This window comes from Scyliorhinus torazame, chromosome 14 (genome assembly GCF_047496885.1).
Source record: "Scyliorhinus torazame isolate Kashiwa2021f chromosome 14, sScyTor2.1, whole genome shotgun sequence".
Lineage (NCBI taxonomy): Eukaryota > Metazoa > Chordata > Chondrichthyes > Carcharhiniformes > Scyliorhinidae > Scyliorhinus > Scyliorhinus torazame.
Genome location: NC_092720.1, coordinates 50179734 through 50204236, shown reverse-complemented (window position 1 = coordinate 50204236; position 24503 = coordinate 50179734). Strand labels below are relative to the sequence as shown.

Sequence of the window (24503 nt, the reverse complement as noted above, 5' to 3'; positions counted from 1 at the left end):
TTTCGTAAAACAGTCTGACAGTTGATAGCTCCTGTCGACCCATTTAATTTTTGTTATTTCCCATTTAATTTTTGTTATTTCCCCTCTGTCCAACATCTGCTTCAAACTTGCGATGTCTATCCGTAACCTCTTTTCATTGACACTTTTTGTAGAGTGCACATTTTCCTACAGGGATTTATTGTCAATAGACAGTCAATAGGTATATTACCCAAATCCCCTAATCCCAAAATTTCTGTCAATATCATACTTACATAAAAAGCCATATCCACCCCCTCTACAAGGCTTAACGTCTCAGCAGCCAAAGTGTTGTTTACCACTCTCCTTATTTTCTTTGTTTCCCACACAAGTGGGCAACATTTATCATTGTTCCCCAAAAGGAAAATTATAAAACCTCCTGCACTTGAAACCCCATCACATAAATTTGCGTAGGACGCATCAATATAAACTATGAGTTTCAAGTGCTTAAGGTCACCTAAAACCGGGAACTTCAAAACACACTCCTGCATTTTTAGTTTGGCCAACGCTTTATTTGCTCTTATTATGTCTTCCACTTTGGGATCATTCATTTTTGTACTCAACTCTAAGACATCAAAACTCACGTCCGGTCTAGTCTGTCTACCTAACCAGTTCAGTTGCCCAATTAAACTTCGCAGTTGCTCTTTTTCCATCTTTGAAACCATTGCGTCTTTTTGTGAAACTCGGCCACGACGAATTGCTATTGGGGTGATGCTTTCCAAATAAGATTGCTGACGTAAAGTTACCCCTAACTTAGTCTGTCCAATTTCCAGTCCAATATATTTAAATGCACCGGAAGCCTGACTTCCAACCCTGAATTCTTTCCTCAAACCAGAGATTACAATAGCTTCAAAATCACTAGTCCCACCCCACAAAAAATCATCGACATGCATCATAAAAATGCCAGAAAGATTTCCTTTATAGTGCCAGTAAAACATTGCAGGATCTGCTTTCAACTGGCAACAGCCTAACTTTAACAAAACTGACCTTACCGAAAAATACCAGACTCTAGATGCATAATTTAATCCATATACACATGTGTTCAACTTCCAGAGTACCCCTTCTGTGTTAGCTGCTTCTTTAGGAAGACGGAGAAAAATGTCTCTCTGGAGCTGATGCCCCTGCAAAAAGGCAGCTTTTATATCTATAGATTTGCATTCCCATGCCTTTGTGGATAATAGAGCCAAGAAGATCTTTAAAATAACCGTTACTGCTGTAGGTGAATCTACCCTTAAATCCTGATCTTCTGTTTTCTTCAAATCCCCTTGCCACGAGCCTGGCCTTTGCCGTATAAGTTCCACCCGGAAGAACCTTTTCCGTGCAAATCCATCTGTGGGATAGAGTTCTTTGTCCCCTATCCGGTACTTCTGTGTATACCCCAAATTCACTCCAACTATGCAATTTTTGCTGTTTGTTTAACTTCTTTAATAACTTTTTCATCTAATTTATTTGAAGCCACCAAAATCTCACGTGCATGTGGGCTTCTACTCCTATTAGTATTCGTAGTCTTACTCATGTTCCTAGATCTTGACAAATTACGTCCCCTCTCCCGCCTGGTATCTCGTTCTGTACTGCTACTGCTTGACCTTTCCCTTCTGCTGTGGAATGTCCTTTCAATAGTTCTCGAACTTGTCCTGCGGACCTGTTCACTATCCGATGGACTATCTGAACTGGCACTGCGTTTCTGTGCCCTCCATTTTTGAACTTCGTTTTCCCAATCCATCGTCTTGACTCCTTCCCCTGAGTGCTGTACATTCAACCAATGTTTATACTTTCCAGTGGCCTTCCCTGCTCTACTAATAACAGTTGCATCCTTCCATTGACTAGACCCTTCAGGCAAGTATGTCACTTTTGTACCAACTTTTGGCAGTTGCCCTTTCGGAAAAATGGCCTGTTTTAATTCACCAGAAGTGTTGTGTTCCTCCACAGAAAAACTGTCTATATCAGTTAATTGGTCCTCATCGTTCTGTAACTAGCTTTCGGAGCGCTGCTCCTTCCTCAGGTGAATGAAGAGGTCTGTTCCAGAAACACATATATAGACAAATTCAAAGATGCCAGACAATGTTTGGAATGCGAGCATTAGCAGGTGATTAAATCTTTACAGATCCAGAGATGGGGTAACCCCAGGTTAAAGAGGTGTGAATTGTCTCAAGCCAGGACAGTTGGTAGGATTTCGCAGGCCAGATGGTGGGGGATGAATGTAATGTGACATGAATCCCAGGTCCCGGTTCATGTCACATTACATTCATCCCCCACCATCTGGCCTGCGAAATCCTACCAACTGTCCTGGCTTGAGACGATTCACACCTCTTTAACCTGGGGTTACCCCATCTCTGGATCTGTAAAGATTTAATCACCTGCTAATGCTCGCATTCCAAACATTGTCTGGCATCTTTGAATGTGTCTATATATGTGTTTCTGGAACAGACCTCTTCATTCACCTGAGGAAGGAGCAGCGCTCCGAAAGCTAGTGACATCGAAATAAACCTGTTGGACTTTAACCTGGTGTTGTAAGACTTCGTACTGTGCTCACCCCAGTCCAACGCCGGCATCTCCACATCATAGTTCTGTAACACATGCGTACCAGATGACTCTGGTTCCTCGTCATGTCTGTCTGCTCTGTCTAAATTTGAAGAGTTATAATCTGTACCCATTATACTTGATAAATGGACCCTAACAGTTTGATTACCATGTTGCAAAATAATTGTTTTGCCATCTATGCCCATGATCTTCCCTGGGCCTTTCCATTCATTAGAATTGTCTCTCTTATAGTATACCATGTCTCCTTGCTGAAAAACGGCACCTGATGGCCGTACGTTATGTCTTAAAGCTCTGCGAATTCTTTCAGAGACTTAGGCTTCCAAAAAAGCTTTTCTACTGCTATGTAATGCATTTAAATGTTCAGCAAAACCAGAGCTAATTGTAGTCCCCTCCCAAGCTGGAGGCTGGTCATCCAAAATGGTCGGAATTTTAGGATTTCTAACAAACACTAATTGATAAGGACTATAGCCCCCAACCATCTGCAATGAATTCTTTGCATGTACTGCCCATGCTAAAGCTAAATTTAGCCTGCAATTTGGTCGATCTGCCAAAATTTTCCGAAGCATGTCATCGATGACAGCATGATTTCTTTCACAGACACCATTACTAAATGGACTTTCTGCAGCCGTATTCATAACTCTGATATTCATGTTTTCACACATATCCCTAAACTCATCATTCGCAAATTCTCCCTCATTATCCGTAAGGAATTTTGCCGGTGGACCCATTCCTGTCCCTATCCATTTTTCCACGATTTGATCCAGAATTACTCTCTTTTCTTTACTTCGTACAATCGTTGATTGACTAAATCTGGTTGCTAAATCTACAAAATGCAAAATAAATATATTATTTGCTTTATCCCAGATCTTAAGGTCCATGGCCACAATGTCGTTAAAATCCCTGGCCAAAGGTAGGGTCACTATTGGTCGTGCTGGTGTCTTTCTGTACTTCCTACAAACTTCACAGCGGTCACTAACCTGTTCTATCAGTTTAGTATAGTCGTCATCCTTTACCCCTGTATCCTTTAATAAATTTTTCAGCCTCCGAGGAGACGGATGTGCAAATTGCCTATGCAGTTTTAATACCACAAGTTTATCAGCTAAAGTCCCACTTTCAACTGCCATTAACACATCCTTAACCACTCTACTTGAAATGGGGCAGCACGGTAGCATTGTGGATAGCACAATTGCTTCACAGCTCCAGGGTCCCAGGTTCGATTCCGGCTTGGGTCACTGTCTGTGCGGAGTCTGTACATCCTCCCCGTGTGTGCGTGGGTTTCCTCCGGGTGCTCCGGTTTCCTCCCAGTCCAAAGATGTGCAGGTTAGGTGGATTGGCTATGATAAATTGCCCTTAGTGTCCAAAATTGCCCTTAGTGTTGGGTGGGGTTGCTGGGTTATGGGGATAGGGTGGATGTGTTGACCTTGGGTAGGGTGCTCTTTCCAAGAGCCGTGCAGACTCGATAGGCCGAATGGCCTCCTTCTGCACTGTAAATTCTATGATAATCTATGATTATTTGTCAGTAATGGAATACAATAGTGTCCCGACTGTGTAAATTGTAAGTCCACAGTCTTTCCAAAAACTGTTGCCTTATCCTGTTCCATATCCAGTTTCATGTGTGCTTTCTTCATCGATGGTCTGCTCAGAAGCATCTCACTTGATACAACATCCATGCTAATGAAATGATTCACTCCGGCAATATTGCAAGGGATCACCACTTTTTTCAGCGACTTCAGAGTATTATCATCCCCAAACCTGAAACGTTGAAATTCCTTAACCTAGTTACGATTTTCAGCATTCAAAGAGTCCAGGTAACATTTTAACCAGTCAATTCCACACACAGTAGATGTGCAGCCACTGTCCAATACAGCACAGTTGAAGGATTCTGCAACCAACACCCTCATTACCGGCGTAAAATTGCTCGTCAATAGGACAATGCCTTCTTTCTGGTCACTATCTTTTTCCTCTTCTGACTCTTCCGTGTCATGTGTCGCTTCAAACACTCTATCATAACGAGTTGGACAGTTGAAAGCATAATGGTATTGAGAGTCACATGGAAAACATCGATTTATCATGCCCTGTGCATTTCTGGGGTTCATCTTCCTATTGTAGGTTCTAACTGGGTTTCTGTCTTCATAATTTGTATGGGGGAAATGTCTCAATAATGAATGTCTGTGGTCCCCCAAATTATTCTCTTGATTTTGTTACTACAGTCTTCATGACCTTCATTGAATTAGCATCAACCAATTCCTTTGTAGGTGGGGACTTCAACTGTCATCTTAACCCTTCGATGGATAAACTTCCTGTAACTGGGAATCACCCCAACCAATTAAGGGGCAATTTAGCGTGTCCAATCCAGTTACTCTGGACACTGTTGGATTGTGGGGGTGAGACCCATGCAAACACCGAGAGAATGTGCAAACTTAGTAACCCCGGGCCGGGATCAAACTTGGGTCCTCGACGGCGTGAGGCAGCAGTGCACCACCCTGCTGCCCCAAGGTTTTTCAAACTCAGGGTCGCGACCCGCGGGTGGGTCACAGAACAATTGGCCGCGCCGTTCCTCCAGCTCCTTTATTTGGGGAAATGAGGCTTGTATGGGCCTAAGAGTCATCTGCTGAGACGGACCTTGGTCACTGAGCACCCACCAGCCTCCCGCTCTGGGGGAGACGGAGCTCCTGGGTTGGTTTTGGAGGATCACTGGGCACAGTTTTGTTTTTTTGGGGGGGGGGGGGGGGGGGGGCTGTATTTGATAAAGCCCTGGGCCGCACTGAGTGCCAGGCTCGTAAATGACAGTCAGTAAGGTTAACGTCAGGAGCTGTGTCCATGACTTTTTACATTCTTTTTCGTATCCAAGGTTGCATTTTGGAACCCCTGGGGCCGCATTGATTGCGGGCTTGGAAATGACAGTCAATGTGGTTATTCTGAGGAGTTGTGTCCACAGCTTTTTCCATTTTATTGTAGTATCCGAGATGGCATTTTGAAAATAAGTCCCTGTCTCTACTGAGAAGGAGACCCCTCGTGATATAAACTGAACTTTGTTGCAAAATGCCATGAATCCTGAAAAGTGTGTAGGTTATTCTGGCATTCACGCAGGATGTTTGGAGAATGCATGCTTCAGTGTTTTATCTTGGAGCCTTAAACTTCTGTGTCACATTTCAAAATTGCTATCTTGAAAATATTTACCATTTTTGCATTTTGATGTGAATTATAATGAAATTACATTCTGGAAAAATGATGGATTTTTAAAGCTAGATTGCGATACAACCTGAAATAATACTCTTTACTCTTGGTTATGTTGTGATCTATGATGCCTAACTGTTCAAAATAAAATACTTATTGCAAACAAAAAAAAGTGTGGCGGCCGCTGCAGCCCTTTAAATGAAAATAAATTAAGTTGTGTAATCGTTTCAAAAAAGCAGCAGCAGAGAGCATGTCATGCGCCCTACACGCACACTTGACGTTAAGCGGCCTCCAGGTTGTGCTTTTGGCGGCAAATCACAGGGCAGTGTTGCTTCCATTTTCCAGCTGCTGGCAAGCGAGGCAAGTGAACTTTGGAGAGGAATGGTTTTCTTAAAAGTAAGAGATGGCCATGGACTGTAAATAGGCAGTTTACCTATTAGACACGATCTCACAACAGAATCAACATAATGACTTGATCTTAGAATGGGCTCTCGGTCCGGCACTCTTGAAGGTAAGACAGCTGATGACTTCTAATATTATTATGGTCATTGACAAGAAACTGAGCTCATTGGCGCAGAATATCAATGCTCATGCAATAGAACTGCAGAATACTAGTAAATGGCTCGATGAAGCGGAAGTGAGAATCCTTACTGTTGAAAATACAACTTCCTTGGTTGAGACCAGCTTGCAATCCTTGGAAAAGCAGCTACATGGTATGTCAGAATTCCTGTACCATCTGGAAAACTGAAGCCAGAGATAAATGTCCAGGTTGTTGGTTTACCAGGAGCTATGGATGAGCTCCCAGTTAAATACTTTGAGAGCTGGCTGCCACATTTGTTACATCTGGATATGAAAGCTGGGCATATTAAGTTAGAAAGTCACATTGTATCCGGTCTCTGAGGCCTAGGGACAATCAGAGCCTTGCTCTATGATGGAGCGAAGGTCTCTTTCTTCCAAAATTTCTCAGTGGCAATAAAACTGATGCACAAGGGTTTTGATGAAGTTACAAAAATGCTGAAAGCTATTGGAGTGCAATATGCCCTGCTATATGCTGCTTCCCTAAGGGTGGAGTCTGTGAAGATGTTTGACAATCTAGCTAAGGCCTTTGTGAACTCTGTGAAAGACAATAATTTGAAGTAACAATCTGCAGTTCACTGTAAATGCTGGACACTATCCCTCGCCATAACGGTATTGTTATTTATCATCCAAATGGGGATGATTTAGTAATTGAGGATTATAAGGAGTGTTTTATCCTCAAGAATGCCGGGGTCTATGCACGGTAGCATAGTGGTTAGCATTATGGCTTCACAGCACCAGGCTCCCAGGTTTGATTCCTGGCTTGATTCACTGTCTGTGTGGAGTCTGCACGTTCTCCCTGTGTCTGCGTGGGTTTCCTTCGGGTGCTCCGGTTTCCTCCCACAAGACGTGCTAGTAGGTAATTTGGACATTCCCCAAGACGACATCTCTGCATCTCAACGCTAATGTTTCCCAGTGGAGACAATCCTGATATTGAGGAAACTTAAGCAATTAATTAGTAAGTTTGATGACACAATGCTCTGGATCCTGTGTGAATATACTAGAGACTCTGTGGTCTTGGGAAAAAGACGTTGCAGTGAATACTGATGCGACTTGGGACAATAAGTGGGAAAATGCCAATAGAATCTCAGTCAGTAATAGAACAGAGACGACTCAATTTATAATATTTCACAATTTGCATATCACGCCAAGCTTAAGACACAGGTTTGACACTATCATATCCTCACTGTTCAAATGCAAAGTAGTCCAGGAAGGTGGGATTAGAAAGGACAACTGGGTGGCCTAGGGCTGGCAGGGACAAGATGGGCTGAAGGGGCTCCTTCTGTGCTGTGACTTTTCTATCGTTCTCTGGAGACTTCATACATTTGTGTTGAGTCCTGTGTCAAAATTAAATCTGACTAGTCTGGTGCACATGATCTTGAGATGATGTGTCTGCGTGGGTTTCCTCCAGGTGCTCCGATTTCCTCGCACAAGTCCCAAAGACGTGCTTTAGGTAATTTAGACATTCTGAATTCTCCCTCCGTATAAAGGCATTGGAATGTCGCAACGAGGGACTTTTCACGGTAACTTTCATGGCAGTGTTAATGTAAGCCTACTTGTGACAATAAAGATTATGTTCAGTACAGCCTTAGAATTTGATCCCTTATTCTTAATTCTGGGGCTCCCAGATAAAAAGATAGCTGATGGTAATGATAAAAGCTGCACACATGTAAATAGATGACAATTATCAACTGTAAAATATGTGACCTAATAAAGTACCCTAAAACAAAGGAGCGGGGTGAGGGTGGGCCGATGCCAAATGGAGAGATTTTGTATATTGTACCCAATCCACACATCCTTGTCTATTGTACAGTGTACAAAATGAAAAACTTCAATAAAAACATTTTAATAGCAGCTTCACAAATTCTAAACTTACCAAATCGCTGTGGGATTCCACGCCAACTGCTTGATCTTTTCTGTTGCATCTTGAATGGGAAAGATCCATTTAATGCCTGCTTTCCTTTTAACGGCAGAGCTTTCTTTACATTCCGCTGCTGTTTATTCAATTTAATTATATCATCTGTTGTAACACAATATAAAGTCAACCATTAAAAGATGTTTCACAAGGCGAGTTATTTGCAATGAAAAGAAATAGCAACTTAAACACAAATTTAGTTACTGCAGGCATGTTAAAATCAGCTTAATCATTAAGTTAGTCTGATCTCCGTCAGGGTATCAGACGGGAAGTTGTAAATGGCTCCTCCGCCCTCAACTGGGAAAAGGGGCATTCCTGTTAGAACGTATCCATTGATTTTTGCTCCAAATGTAACAGTTTTTGTCAGGCGTTTGGGAAGCAGAAGGGAAATGATTAACTGAAGGAATGGAAATTCTATTGTGGTATATGGAACTTGCGGGATATGCAACTTGCAGACGCTGTAATCTGGCGTTGTGGAACATGGTGTACAAACCAATAAGTTCCTCTTCATGCATGGTTTCCAATCTCACAAGCTTGGCTGGTACCTCGCAAAATCAAATATGGCCAGCCAATGTTTATGGTCCAGGTATGCATATGACAACTTGGCATGGTACTGAAAGATGCCTGATGCCAATGGAGTTATATTCCAGCAAGTGCCCAGGAAAGGAAGAGAAAAATCCTTCTCATGGCAGTTAAAAACATGCAATTCCGTTAATTTAAAAAAATCTGTTGAGTAATAGACAGTCAAAAAAGTTATAATTCAATGTTCTAGTTTGCTGAAATTGAGCAGATCTGAAACTCCCAGAAACTGTGCCTTTTAGGAACGGGGTCCATGTTGTTGGGTAAGTCCTTTTACCCTTAAAAAAGCAAGATTTGAAAAGCTAGACACAGTAATATGTTGGATAACTCACTAAATCTATTATTGACAAGACTTTAATCTCAAACACTCATACAGAGCAGCAAATGCCTCAAGTCTAATCTCTTGCATGCTTAAATTTGGTGAGCAATTCTCCAAGCTTGTTTACACCTCAAAAACTCTTCCATAACTGGAAGTGAGAACAATTATTAACTTCAAACCTGAGATTCATAGATTTTTGTTAACCCAACGTATTGTGGGATTATGGAGTTAGATTGCAACAGAGCAGGATTTAGGTGTGAAACTGCTCAAGCAAAAATGGAAGACATTCAAAAAGATAAAGTTGAATTTCAGACTTGCATTCTAAGAAAGGTGGCTGTTAAGAAAAGGTCAAAAGAAAAAGCACTTATCCGTGGCAGAGTTCATCCTATAGATAGATTATAAGCTCACAGCTACAGGAAACTATGTTCACCCCAAACAAACAAGTGCTCGGAGATTCTTATTGGAGGAGCTATTTTGTCTCCAATCTAAGCCAAAAGCAACCCCAATGGAAATGTAGGTACTGACTATTGCTGGATTTTGGATAATTTTGAAATCTATGGGATGTTGTTTGGAGAGGTTTAGCTCCGAGACTAGGTTAATAGAAGGTTTGGAACTGGGTCAATTTAAAGGTAATGTGTATTGCCAATAAGGCAGAGGTGTATGTTTGTGGTTGCCGTTGTTGTGTGTTCTATTATTTAATCAACATTTATTTTTGTTTAAAATTACTACAAGACTGGAACATTATTCACTGGCCTTCATATCTTTCCTCACATCAAACCAAATTGCAATTCTATAATTGACTAGGTTAGGATTGTTCTCGCTGGAGTTCAGAATTGAATGAGGGGGATCTCATAGAGATTTATAAAAGTCTATAATTAAGAACCAGCATTCCAGCTTCTCTTCTGGGATTTGGAATATGCTAGCAATTAACATCAGCGGGGATCTTAATATTAATTGCTCTATTTCTTTGTTCTCCATTATAAATTCTCCTGTTTTGGACAAGGGGCCTACATTTGCCTTCACTAATCTTTTTCTTCTTATATACTTTCAGAAGCTTTTATGATACTTGCAAGTGTACCTTCGTACTCTATTTTTCCCTGCTTAATCAATGTCTCGATCCCCCTTTGCTGAATTCTGATCTGCTCCCAATCCTCAGCCTTGCTACTTTTTCGGGCAACTTTATATGACATCACTTTGGATGACTTCACTTTGGATCTAATACTATCCATAATTTATTTTGCATGCCTTGATTGGGCTGCTTTTCTTGCTGTGTTTCTGCACCAGAAAAGAATGTATAACTGTTTCAATACATAGATGAATTTATTAAACATTAACCAATGCCTAGCCACCGTCATCCCCTGAACTATCTTAGCCAACTCATGCCTCATACCTCGTAGTTTTGTTCATATTTAAGATTCTGGTTTCATATCAGACTTTGCTTTCTATCCAAAAGTAGAATTCTATCATGTTATAGTCAGTGTTCCCTAAATTACTCCGCACAACATAGATTCATAGAAGATAGGAGCAGGAGAAGGCCTTTGGGCCCTCCGAGCCTGCTCCGCCATTTACCCGATCATGGCTGATCATCCAACTCAATAGCCTAATCCTGCTTTCTCCCCATAACCTTTGATGCCATTCGCCCCAAGTGCTATATGTAGCCGCCTCTTGAATATATTCAATGTTTTAGCATCAACTACTTCCTGTGGTAATGAATTCTACAGGCTCACCACTTTATGGGTGAAGAAATGTCTCATCTCTGTCCGAAATGGTTTACTCTGAATCCTCAGACTGTGACCCCTGGTTCTGGACCCACCCACCCATCAGGAACATCTACCCCGTCTAGTCCTATTAGAATTTTATAAGTCTCTATGAGATCCCCCTCATTCAATTCTGAACTCCAGCGAGCACAATCCTAACCTAGTCAATCTCTCCTCATATGGCAGTCCCGCCATCCCTGGAATCAGTCTGGTAAACCTCCGCGGTTTGACACCTCAAGAGCAAGAACATCCTTCCTCAGAAAAGGAGACAAAAACTGCAGACAATATTCCAGGTGTGGTCTCACCAAGGCCCTGTATAATTGCGGCAACACATCCCTGCTTCTGTACTCGAAACCTTTCGCAATGAAGGCCAACATATCATTAGCCTTCTTTACCGCCTGCTGCACCTGCATGCTTACCTTCAGCGACTGGTGCACAAGGACACCCAAGTCCTGCTGCACACACCCCTCTCCCAGTTTACAACCATTCAGGTAATAATCTGCCTTCCTGTTTTTGCTTCCAAAGTGATCTCACACTTATCCAAGTTATACTGCATCTGCCAATGATTTGTCCACTCGCCCAACCTGTCCAGATCATGCTGTAGGATCTCTGCATCCTCATCACAGTTCACCTTCCCACCCAACTTGGTATCATCTGCAAACTTTGAGATGTTACATTCTATTCCCGCATCCAAATCATTAATATATATTGCGAATAGCTGGGGTCCCAGAACCGATCACTGTGACACCCCACTAGTTTCTGCCTGCCAATTTGAAAAGGACCCATTAATTCCTACTCTTTGTTTCCTCGCTGCCAACCAGTATTCTATCGACCTCAATCCCATGCCCTTTGATTTTGCACAAGAATCTCTTATGTGGGACTTTGTCAAACACCTTCTGAAAGTCCAAGTATACCACATCGACTGGCTCCCCTTTGTCAACTGTATTGGTTACGTCTTCAAAGAATTTCAACAGGTTTGTCAAGCATGATTTCCGCTTCATAAATCCATGCGGACTCTGACTGATCCTGCCACTGCTTTCTAAATGTTCAGCTATAAAGTCCTTGATAATGGATTCAAGAATTTTCCCCACTACTGATTATCATAGAATTTACAGTGCAGAAGGAGGCCATTTGGTCCATCAAGTCTGCACCGGCTCTTGGAAAGAGCACCCTACCCAAGATCAACACCTCCACCCTATCCCCATAACCCAGTAACCCCACCCAACACTAAGGGCAATTTTGGACACTAAGGGCAATTTATCATGGCCAATCCACCTAACCTGCACATCTTTGGACTGTGGGAGGAAACCGGAGCACCCGGAGGAAACCCACGCACACACGGCGAGGATGTGCAGACTCCGCACAGACAGTGACCCAAGCAGGAATCGAACCTGGGACCCTGGAGCTGTGAAGCAATTGTGCTATCCACAATTCTACCGTGCTGCCCCAGATGTTAGGCTTGCTGGTCGATACTTCCTTTTTTTCTCGCTACCTCCCTTTTTTGAATGTTGGAGTGACATTAGCTACCCTCTAATTTTCAGGGACTGTTCCAGAGTCTATAGAATCCCGGACGATGACCACCAATGCATCCACTATCTCCAGAGCCACCTCCTTAAGCAGTCTGGGATGCAGATTATCAGGCCATGGGGATTTATCTGCCTTCAATGCCATCAATTTTCCCAGTACCATTTCTCTACTAATATTGATCTCCCTCAGTTCTTCCCTCTCACTAAACCTTTCATTCTCCAACATTTCTGGTATCTGATTTGTGTCCTCTTCTGTGAAGACAGAACCAAAGTACGTATTCAAATGCTCAGCCATTTCTTTGTCCTTTATTTTGCATTCCCCTGTTTCTGTATGTAGGGTGCCTACATTTGTCTTTATCAATCTCTTTCTCTTCAATATCTATAGAAACTCAGTGTCAGTCTTTATGTTCCCTGCAAGCTTACTTTCGTACTGTATTTTCCCCTTCTTAATCAATTCTTTGGTCCTTCTTTGCTGAATTCTAAACTGCTCCCAATCTTCAGACCTATTATTTTTCTTGGCCAATCTGGATGCGTCTTCCTTGGATCGGATACTATTTCTAATTTCCTTTGTAAGCAATGGATTGGCCCTCTTCCCATTTTGCTTTTGTGCCAGACAGAATGAACAGTTGCTGCAGTTCCCCCATGCATTCCTTGAATGTTTGCCATTGCCTATCCACTGTCATCCCTTTAAGTAACTCTCCCCAATCTATCAAGGCCAACTCACGCCTCATATCTTCATAGTTTCCTTTATTAAAATTCAGTACCCTAGTCTCCAAATCAACTGCTTCACTCTCCACCTTGCTAAAAAATTCTATCATGTTATGGTAGCTCATCACCAAGGGGTCTCGCACAGCCAGATTGTCAATGATTCCCTTCTCATTAACAGTACCCAGTCTAAGATGGCCTGCTCTCTCGTTGGGGCCTGTTCTCTAGTTGGTTCCTCCACATATTGGTCAAGAAAACCATCCTGTATACACTCCAGAAATTCCTCCTCTACGGCATTGTGGCGAATTTAATTTGCCCAATCTATGTGAAGATTAAAATCACCCATGATCTCCGATATTCCCTTATTACATGCATCTCTAATTTCGTGTTTAATGCCATTCCCAACATCACCACTGCAATTGAGGGTCTATATATGACACCCAATAATGTTTTTTGCCCCTTGGTATTTCACAACTCTACCCATACAGATTCCACACTGTCAGAGCTAATATCCATTCTCACTATTGTGTTAATTTCCTCTTTAACCAGCAGTACCACCCAACATCTTTTCTTTTATGCCGGTCCTTCCTAAATACTGAATACCCTAGGACATGCAGTTCCCATCCCTGGTCACCCTGCATCCATATCTCCGTTATACCCCAATTATATCGAACCCATTTATATCTATCTGCGCGATTAATTCAACATGATTATTAATTAACCCCTTCTCATTCCATAATATCAAGTTTAGGATGGCATGTTAGCTAGTTGATTCCTCCACATACTGGCCTAAAATCCAGCTTGTCCACACTACATAATTTCTTTCCCCACTGATGAGACTGAAATAATATATACATAAAGCAAGGGCAAGTGAAGTGAGGTGCCTGTTGATTGAACACAACATTGCTTCCAACGCCAATACATTACTTTTGTTTTTAAAATTTTAAGTTGATGATAGTTCTATTAATACATAAATTAAGCATTTTCTATAACTAGTTATAAAATATTCGGTGTATTAAATGTATGTAATTTTCTTCTTGGGGTCATGGTTAGTGAACTAGCCTGATTTCAATCTTGCAGCCCACGGAGATGAAGGAGGGCCACGCATGCAGCCCACTCACTAGTCTAGGTTGTCAATCACTGTTATAGGTGCTGAACAATGGAGCTTTTGAGATCAAGATCAATGGGAAGCCTTGGGATACAGGGGTAAATAGAAATGAGGTTCAGATCAGCCCCGATCTAATTGATGGACAGATTAGACTAAAGGTGAGTATCTTACTCCAGTTCTTATAGCCTCAATGCAATGGAATGTTAGGACTAGTTCGGCAGCCTAACCAGTCAATAAGCTAACACATTTACAAACAACTCAGTGCTGTAATATTGTTGTACAATGGAGTATTGCTAAATTTGATGGCCGTGAAGTGTGACCTGCATGAAAGCAGACCTGTAATTAACGAAAGCGCAGCATCCTCAAAATACATTTGGTTCAGCTAACAGGTTACATAACCAATTGGACTGGACCAGAAGAAAGTTGTAATTTAAAGTGTCTTATCCAAATATACAAAATATGCCTCTTTTAAACTACAACGTATTTTGTGCTTACCCAATGGAAACAAATATTCACATGAATGTGCAGTCCGGTCAAGAAGTAACTCGTTGAATATGTGTCATACACGACCATGGAGGGCAGCAATTTATGTCAGATAGAAATCTTAAGGAAGCGGGACACTGGAAATCCTTGTACGGCTACATTTTTGCAAGGATTCATATCAAGAAAAATTGGGATCTGTGCAATGTGTGCACTATTTAAACTTGCAAAATCACAAAGTCCATAATCGTTTGCAGCATTACATATAATAAAAGGGAGCAATGCAAACCTAAAGGATGTTTTAGTCTGGGAGAGCACCCTTGGGAAATTAAGCAACAATGGAGCCGTACTGCCTGGTCTAGCACAATTCTATAGTCATGCTTCATCTCCATACTCACACGCTTGTCAAACAAGCAACACACTATATTACACATGCTATTTGAAGTAATATTTGCAAACATAGCAAGTAAGGGGTTATATATTTGCATGGATAGATGACTGGTTAAAAAAGCATAAAACGGTAGCAATAAATAGGTCGTTTTCAGCTTGGGACAGGTTATTAATTCTCATTTTCAGATTATTAATAATGGGGCATTGCAACGGACAATGCTTGGGCTCAGCTATTTATAATTTACATAAATGATTTAGATGGAGGAACAAAGTAACATATCTATCTTTGCAGACAATACAAGGATAGGTGGGAAAGGAAGCTATGGGGACGACAGATCGTAACGGAGAATGTGGAGACTACTTGCTTTGATAGGAAGAACAGAAAATTTGATAATTTTAAATGGGGAGAAACGATCAAGTGCTGTTCAGAAGGATTTGGATGCCCTTGTGCAAGAAACACAATGTTAATATGCAGGTACAGGAAGCAATTAGAAAATCAAATGGTATGATGGCCTGTATTGCAAGAAGGCTGGAGCAAAAGAGGGAAGGAAGTCCTGCTGCAAATGTACAAGACTCTGTGAAACACCTGGAGTACTGTGCACAGTTTTGGTCTCTGTACCCAAGGAAGATTATATTTCCCTGAGGAAGGGTGTTAAAAGTCCACGATTCTGCGATGAGGACGTTGTCCAATGAGAAGAGATTGAGTTGTATGGGCCTATGTTCTCAGCAGTTTAGAAGAAAGAGAGGCAATCTGACAAACAAAATTCCAAGAGCCTGACATCATAGATGTCATTCAGATGGTGGTAGTGAGAGGTCTGCTCGCTCACCACAACTGAGAAGGGAATCACAGAGGAGCGGTGTCAAAGAGCAGTAAAGCCCCAAACAATACATTCCTATAGTTCTTCCCTCCCCTCGCTCCTATTCCTCCCCCGCTCCTCCTTGAACCAAAGAGAGAGGGAGGTTGTTAGATAATTGTTTGTAGCTCAGAAACAGAGGAGCCTCAGCAGTGTATCATCAGTGAAGATGGAAGGGACTGTGGGAAAGCTTGTGCTGTGTGTGGCAGCAAGATGTGGGAAGTTTTGGCTCCACAAGACATCCAGGACAGTCATATCTGCATGAAGTGCCGGGGGTAGCAATCCTTCAACAACATGTGGCTGATTTGTAGTAGCGACTCTCTTCACTGCGCTCCATACAAGAGGGAGAGGGGTTTCTGAAAGTCATACCAGAGGGTGGTGACTCCACAATGTGAAAGCAAGGAGGAGTGAGGGATAGCAGAAAGGAAAAAAGACAATAAGTCCAGGAAACTCAGGACTCCTTGGAGTTGATCAACAGGTATGAAACTTTAGATGACTATTAAGTAAGCAACACAATTGAGCAAGCGGCAGATGACGCGAGGGGAAAGCCACAGTACCCTGGTGTTCGAGGCTACTCTGGGAAAAGAGAGGGAGACTCCTAGGCAGATTAGAAAGGTGGTAGTAGTGGATGACTCAATAGTTTGAGGGATACATAGTCTAGTTTACAGAAGAGATCGTGAGTGCCGTCTGGTCCGTTGCCTCCCGAGTGCAAGTGTGGGGACATAACGGATCGGCTAGCCAACTTCTGGAAAGGGAGAGCAAACAACCAGATGTGTGATTCATGTGGGATCCAACAACAGAAGGAGGCACAGCTTGGAGGTCTTGCATGACCAGTTTCAGGAGTTAAGAAGTAGGGTGAATCGCAGGTCTGAGGATTCTTTGCTGCCAGTCCGGATGAAATGATCAGTCGAACATCTCGTTACTTTAACATATGTTTATTTCTCGGCCGATGCTAAGACCACTGTATCTCTTGATAGTTACAACAGTAAGCTAAAATCAATACATCTAACAGCAGTTCTTGTACAGTTTTTGGTTCATTTCTGAGGGCAGCCCCCTCGCATTCCATTTTGCGGAGGGCAGCCCCCCTCGCATTCCATCTGTGCCTTTAGCTTAATTATGATTATTTTAAAGCCTAGCGCAACCCTTCCCAAGGCCGTTACTGCAATTTGTCTGGTACAAAAACAAGTGATTACAGCTTGCTACCAAAAGCCTGTAAAAGCCTGTCTTGACATTTCTTCACACAAAGCTTTATCTAACATTTTGTTTTTCCCATAAAGTTCCAATCTATCTTGAGCCAAACTTTCAGGTCCTCCAGGGTAGTAATCTCAGAAATACTACCTGTAACACGAGCTTCACCATTTAGGCAAAGGCAGATCAGGGATGTCAATGTTTGGCATGAGGGATGGTGTAGAAGGGTTTAGATTTTTGGGATCACTTTTGGAAAAGGAGAAAGCTGTTCAGAAGAGATGGACTTCACCTCAGCCGAAATGGTACTAATCTGCTGGCTGAGTGAGTATATAATGCAGTGGGGGAGGATTTAAGCTTGTATGGCAGTGGTGGGTTGACTAATGGGTCTAATTTTAGAAATACCGGAGAGGGCAAAAGAGAGGTGGGGAACAGGGAAAAGGAAGTGGGGAGGCTTGAGTGTTGACAGTGAACAAGAAAATGGTCGCTTCCCAAATGGCAAGAAAGAGATAAGGACAGGGTTAAATTCTAATGTATATAAATACAGTGAACAAAATTAGGGAACTGTAAACAGAAATTGTTCAAGCCAGAACAGGACTGGATACTTAACATCCCAGGTTATTCAGTTTTTAGTAGAAACAGGGTAGTAAAAAGGGAGTTGCAGCAGTCTTGACCAAAGATAGCATCATAGCCCTTGAAAGTGATGCAGTTCCCGAATTAAAATCTATATGGTTGGAGGTGAGAAAAAGGGAGCATTTACCTTGTAGGGTATTATTAGACTTTCAAATAGTGGGGAGAAAGTAGAAGAGAGCACTTGTAGGGAGATTATGGAAATTTGTGGGCAAGTAGGATTGTGATAGTTGGGGATTTGAATTATCGTAAAGTAGACAGGGAGAAGGGTAGAGTATGGGGCGTATGGGGCATGGAAGGGGAGAAATTCCAATAGTGTGCGCAAGAGAACTTTCCAAAATAGTACATTTCCAGTGCTACCAGGGAGGAAGCTGTGCTGGATCTGGTCAGAGGAAATGGGGCAGGCCAGGTGGAGAATGTCAGAGTGGAGGAGCAGTTGGGAAATAGCAATCATAATATAATACGGGCAGCACGGTAGCATTGTGGATAGCACAATTGCTTCACAGCTCCAGGGTCCCAGGTTCGATTCCTGCTTGGGTCACTGTCTGTGCGGAGTCTGCACATCCTCGCCGTGTGTGCGTGGGTTTCCTCCGGGTGCTCCGGTTTCCTCCCACAGTCCAAAGATGTGCAGGTTAGGTGGATTGGCCATGCTAAATTGCCCTTAGTGACCAAAATTGCCCTTAGTGTTGGGTGGGGTTACTGGGTTATGGGGATAGGGTGGAGGTGTGGGCCTTGGGCAGGGTGCTCTTTCCAAGAGCCGGTGCAGACTCGATGGGCCGAATGGCCTCCTTCTGCACTGCAAATTCTATGAATACGGTTCAATATTAAGTTAGAAAAGGATAAAAATCAGTCACAGATTAAGATCCCAGATCAGAAAAGAGCTCATTTTAGGGGTCTAAAAGTTGATTGGAAATACATGGATGAAAAAGGGAGACTTTCAAAGGAGAGATGAATAAGGTTCAAGCTACACCCATGAGAAATAAAGACAGGGTATCCAAAGGTCGAGTACCCTGGATGACTAAGACAATTGAGGGAGAAAAAAAAGGCATATGATACATGCCAGAATAATAGCAACAGAAATCAGGAAGGCTACCTCAAATGTAGGAGAGGGGCTCTGGCTGAAATAAGGAAGGCTAAGGGGAGGCATGAGGAAATGATGGAAGGCTGCACTAAAACAAGGAGTAAAATGTTCTGCAAACATATTAATTGTAAAAGATTAGTGAAGGATAGAGTGGGGCCTATAAGGGACAAACAGGGCAAGCTGCTCACTGAAGCAGTGGGTATGGCAGATGTACTTCGCTTCTGTCTTTACCAAAATAGAAGATGGTGACAATGGCCCAGTTGAAAATGTTGGTGTTAAATAAAGAAGGCTAGCAGCAGTCCAGGTAGAGAAGTCACCAGGCCCGGATGGGATGCATTCTTGATTGCTGAGAGGGGTAAGGGAGCAAATTGCTGAGCCGTTGACAGAAATTTTCCAGGCCTCTCTGAATGCATGATTAGCCGGGCAACTGGAGGATTGAAAATGTGATGCCATTGTTTAAGAAAGGGGCAAAAGGAAACTACAGACCTGTCAGCTCGACATCAATAGTGGGAAAACTGTTAGAGGTCACAATACAGAATAAGATAAATATACACTTAGAGAAAAACAAGTGAATACTAGACAGACAACATGGCTTTGTCAAGGGCAGATCATATCTGCAAATTTAAATGAGTTCTTTGACGGCGTGACACAGATGAGGGTAGAGCTGTGGATGTTGTATATTTGGACTTTCAGAAAGCATTTGATAGGTACCACATGGCAGGTTGATGAGCAAATTAAAAACGTTTGGGACTGATGGGTCCTTTGCAGCATGGATTTGCAGTTGGCTAAGAGATAGGAAACAGAGGATAGGTGTAGATGGGTATTTCTCAGAATGAAGACAAGTTGAAACCGATGTCCCCCGGGATCAGTGTTGGGACCCCTTTTATGATTTATATAAATGATTTAGAGATGGGTGTTGAGAGAAAAATCTCTAAATTTGCAGATTATACTAAGCTAGGGAGAAGAGTGAATTTTGAGAATGATGCTGGGAGACTTCAGAGGGACAATGACAAGTTCGCCAAATGGGCAGAAACATGGCAGATAAATTTCAATGCAGAGAAATGAGAGGTAATGCATTTTGTGAAAGGAAACATGGGGAGACAATGGTACAACTTTGAGGGGAGTACAGGAACAGAGGGACCTCGGGGTTCGGTTCAAGTGGATAATTCTCTCAAGGTGACCAGGCAAGTTTCATAGAATTAACAGTGCAGAAGGAGCCATTCAGCCCATCGAGTCTGCACCGGTTCTTGGAAAGAGCACCCTACCCAAGGTCAACACCTCCACCCTATCCCCATAACCCAGTAACCCCACCCAATACTAAGGGCAATTTTGGACACTAAGGGCAATTTATCATGGCCAATCCACCTAACCTGCACATCTTTGGACTGTGGGAGGAAACCGGAGCACCCGGGAGGAAACCCACGCACACACAGGGAGAGGATGTGCAGACTCCGCACAGACAGTGACCCAAGCCGGAATTGAACCTGGGACCCTGGAGCTGTGAAGCAATTGTGCAATCCACAATGCTACCGTGCTGCCTTAAGTTGAAACAGTTGTTCGGAAGGCTTATAGGGTCGATGGGTTTATAAACAAGGCCACAGAGTATAAAAGTAAGTGATGCTACACCGCTACAAATCATTGGTCAGACCACGTTTGGAGTATTGTGTTCAGTTCTGGCACCTAATTTAAGGAAGAATGTTAAAGCCCAAGAATGCAGAGGCGATTTACTAGAATGCCAGGAATGAGGAATTTTAGATACAAGGAAAGATTGGAGAAATTGGGCTTGTTCTCCTTGGAGCGGAGAAGATTAAGAGATGACCTTATTGAGGTGTTCAAAATTATGAACAATTTTGACAGGATCAGAAAGGATATACTGTTTCCACTATCTGGCAAGTAAGTGACTATGGGTCACAATTTCAAGATGGTCACTGTTACTCAGTTGTTAGACTTTGGAATGCGCTGTCTGGGAGCGATGGAAGTGGATTCCATAGGTTTCAAAAGAGAGCTCGATATTTCATGGAAAGTGATTAATCTAGATTAATCTAAATTATGGAGATAGGGCTGGGGAATACGACTAGCTAGGTAGCTCTTTACATGAACTATTTGGGGGAAAATGTAGCTGGTCTGATTAGTAAGTTCGCAGTTGACACCAAGGGTGGTGATTGGCAGATAGTGTTGAGAATTGTCAGAGGATACAGCAGGACATAAATAGGTTGGAGACTTGGGCAGATAAATGGCAAATGGAGTTTAATCTGGACAAATGTGAGGTAGGTCGAACCTAGAAGGGAAATTTCAGTAAATAGCAAAACTCTTAGGAATATAGAAAGTCAGAGAGATCTGGGCATGCAGGTCCACAGATCTTAGAAGGTGGCAATACAAGTGGACAAGGTAGTCAAGAAGCATACAGAATGTTTGCCTTCATTGGACGGGGTACTGAGTATAAAAACTGGCAAGTCATGCTGCAGTTGTACAGAACCTTGGTACGGCTGCACTTGGAATATTGCACACAATTCTGGTCGACACACTACCAGAAGGATTTTGAGGCTTTGGAGAGGGTGCAGAGGAGATTTACCAGGATGTTGCGTGGTCTGGAGGGTGTCAGCTATGTGGAGAGGCTGAATAGACTCGGACTGTTTTCATTAGAAAGACAGAGGTTGAGGGGTGACCTGATAGAGGTCTACAAGATTATGAGGGGCATGGATAGAGTGGATGGACAGGCACTCTTTCCCAGGCTGGAGGGGTCAGTCACCAGGGGGCATAGGTTTAAGATCTGTGGGGCAAAGTTTAGAGGAGATGTGTGAGGCAGGTTTCTTACGCAAAGGGTGGTGAGTGCCTGGAACACGTTGCCAGGGGAGGTTGTGGAAGCAGATACATTAACGGCGTTCAAAAGGCATCTTGACAAATACATGGATAGATGGGTATAGAGGGATACAAAGAAGTGCTGAGGGTTTTGGCAAAGGTTGGTATCATGACCGGTACAGGCTTGGAGGGCTGAAGGGCCTGTTCCTGTGCTGTATTCTTTCCGGAGCCAGTGCATGTATGATGGGCCGAATTAATTCCTTCTGTGCTGTAAAAGTCTATCTTACGAAGCCGTTTCACCTGGTTGGAGAGTCTGGGAATTGTATCAAGAGAAGAGATCAACCGTTTCATCATGAAATGGAGTGAACATTCTTCATTCAGAAGACCCTTTGCAATTCTATTAATTATAGGGCTGTTGGTACTCAGTCATTGAGAACAATCCATGCTGAGACTGCTAGATGTTTGAGCTTTTAAAATGGAATCGAGGGATGTGGGTATCAGAAAAATGGTGTGATATTATGGATTAGCTTAAATGGAAAATACCTTCTATCAGCAGGCTCAAAAAGCCATATTGCCTACTCTCACTTCTATTTAAGTTCACTTAAAGTTGCTAAGGTCACTTCTTCTCTGCAGAACCTACAAAGAGTGAGCAAGGGCCAGTAAACCTGACTGCCATGGCCAAAATTTGCACATGAATTTAAAAGGCAAACAAAGACCAAGTACAAGAAGAAAGCATCTAATCCATGTCAATTCTTTCTCAAGAAAAATGAAGATAAGCAGCTTTGAGGAAAGGGGGGTGTCACATCAATAGGACCAGATATAGTTTTACATGTTGTCAATTATAAATTAAAAACAATTAAACACAAGGAAGAGTTTAATTGTATTACGTTTAGTCTATTATATTTCATAAAATTTGTATCACTCCCGTTCCCATTAATCAATACGAGGAAAATCGGTCGATTACAGGATTACAAAAAGATAGACTGGAGTTCCGCCTGCCACTATTTAAATCGTCAGCAACATTTGAAGTTTCAGCGATTGAGTCCGCATCTCTCCACACGAATTAGCCACACACATAACGTCTTCCCTCGGCCACTAACAACTCCCATGTTGTACCCGAGGCTGCCCAGGCCACGGCCCTGATACTCTCACATTTCACCCAAACCGGGTACTAATCTTCCTCTCCCTGGGCCAAACCATCCCAAAACGGAGATACCAGCGCCGCAACCATCCCACTTACCGAGAGACATGTCAAGCTTGTCAGGCCAGGTGTCTCCCACTGCCGCCGCATTCTGGTTCATGGCGACCAACCGACCGACCCTCCGGCTTCCCACCCGCCGCTACGTTGACGTCCAACGCCTACCTCATCACGCATCCTCACGTCGAAGGCCGAAAGACGTCACCGTGGGCGTGTCGTTTCAAGCTGCTTTGGGAGCTCCTGGGGAACAGTGTCGGCTGAGTGTGGGAAAATAAGCCATGCAAGTCGGCAAGCAGGCCTTTTGAAAAAACATTTTATTGGAGACATTTTCAAATATGTACATAAAGAAGAAAAACGGGAAAAAAAACAGCCCCGACGACAACAACAAACAGCCACAACATCCTTACACTCCCCACCTGCTGCCACCCCGGCTCTTGCCCCCAGCAAACCAACCCCAATCTCTTACCCAACCCAAACAGAAAAAAAACCTCCCCCCTCCCCCCTCCCCCCAATCCCATGAATCAATGAATCAATACTGCTTAAGGAAGTCGATAAACAGGTTCCACCTCGAGGAGAACCCCTCTGCAACCCTGGTGCCGAACTTGATTTTCTCTTAAGTGCTCTGCCAAATTCTTCTTGCCTCTGCGCTTGGCGGCTCCGAGTCCCGCCAGCATAACAAAATCCATCTCCTTACTATCGGGGAGGCAAAGGCCAATGCATCGGCCTCTCTCCCCACCTGGATCCTCCGACACCCCAAACATTGCCACCTCCAGACTTGGAGCTACCGTTACCCCCAATATCTTCGACAATATAACTGCAAATCCCATCCAAAACCCCCTCAACCTCGGGCACACCCAAAACATATGAACATGGTTCGTAGGCTACCCCACACACCACCCACACCTATCCTGAACCCTGGAAAGAACCGACTCATCCTGCACACCGTCATGTGGAATCTGTGTACCACTTAAAACTGGACAAGACTTAATCTTGCATACGTCGAGGGCACATTAACCCTCCGCAAAGCCTCACTCCAGCCCCCAGCGCCCCACCCAGCTTCTCCTCCCACTTACTCCTAACCTCCTTCACCAGGGAACTCTCTCTTCAACAGCTCCCCATATATGTCTGAGACCGTGGCCAGGAGTTTGTCCTGCAACAGCGAAGGTGGCACCTTTTGAAGCAAAGGCACCTCTTTTAATAAGGCCAGCAGCACGGTTCAATTCCCGTACCAGCCTCCCCTAACAGGCGCCAGAATGTGGCGACTAGGTGCTTTTCACAGTAACTTCATTTGAAGCCTACTTGTGACAATAAGCGAATCGGGAATATTCATCGACCACACTGAGAAAGTACTTGTTGCGGTCGGTGGAGGGGAGGGGCCCTTTGAAGTCCACGCTGAGGCGTTCAGATGAGCGGGAGGCCTTCACCAGGCGCGCACGGTCTGGCACCCGGTAGAAGTGTGGTTTACACTCCGCGCAGACCTGGCAGTCTCTGGTGATCGCCCTGACTTCCTCGATGGAGTAGGGCAGATTGCAGGCCTTGATGAAATGGTAAAAACGTGAGACCCCTGGGTGACACAGGTTGTCATGCAAGGACCGGAGTCGGTCCATTTGTACGCTGGCCCATGTACCTCGGGATAAGGCATCATGGGCTCGTTGAGCTTACCAGGGC

The 24503-nt window shown here is 43.4% G+C and overlaps 1 protein-coding gene across 2 annotated transcripts in view; it reads right to left on the bottom strand.

The window, feature by feature from the left end:
* LOC140389716 (UAP56-interacting factor-like) overlaps positions 1-23005 on the bottom strand; it is a 48115-nt gene extending 25110 nt beyond the window's left edge. For both annotated transcript variants that reach the window (XM_072474159.1, XM_072474160.1), the window contains exons 1-2: positions 22878-23005; positions 8186-8329 (exon numbers count right to left, since the gene is read on the bottom strand). In XM_072474159.1, the coding sequence (XP_072330260.1) occupies positions 8186-8329; positions 22878-22938 (205 nt within the window). In that variant the 5' untranslated portion in view covers positions 22939-23005. The remainder of the gene's footprint in view (positions 1-8185; positions 8330-22877) is intronic.
* Positions 23006-24503: the final 1498 nt, after the last annotated feature.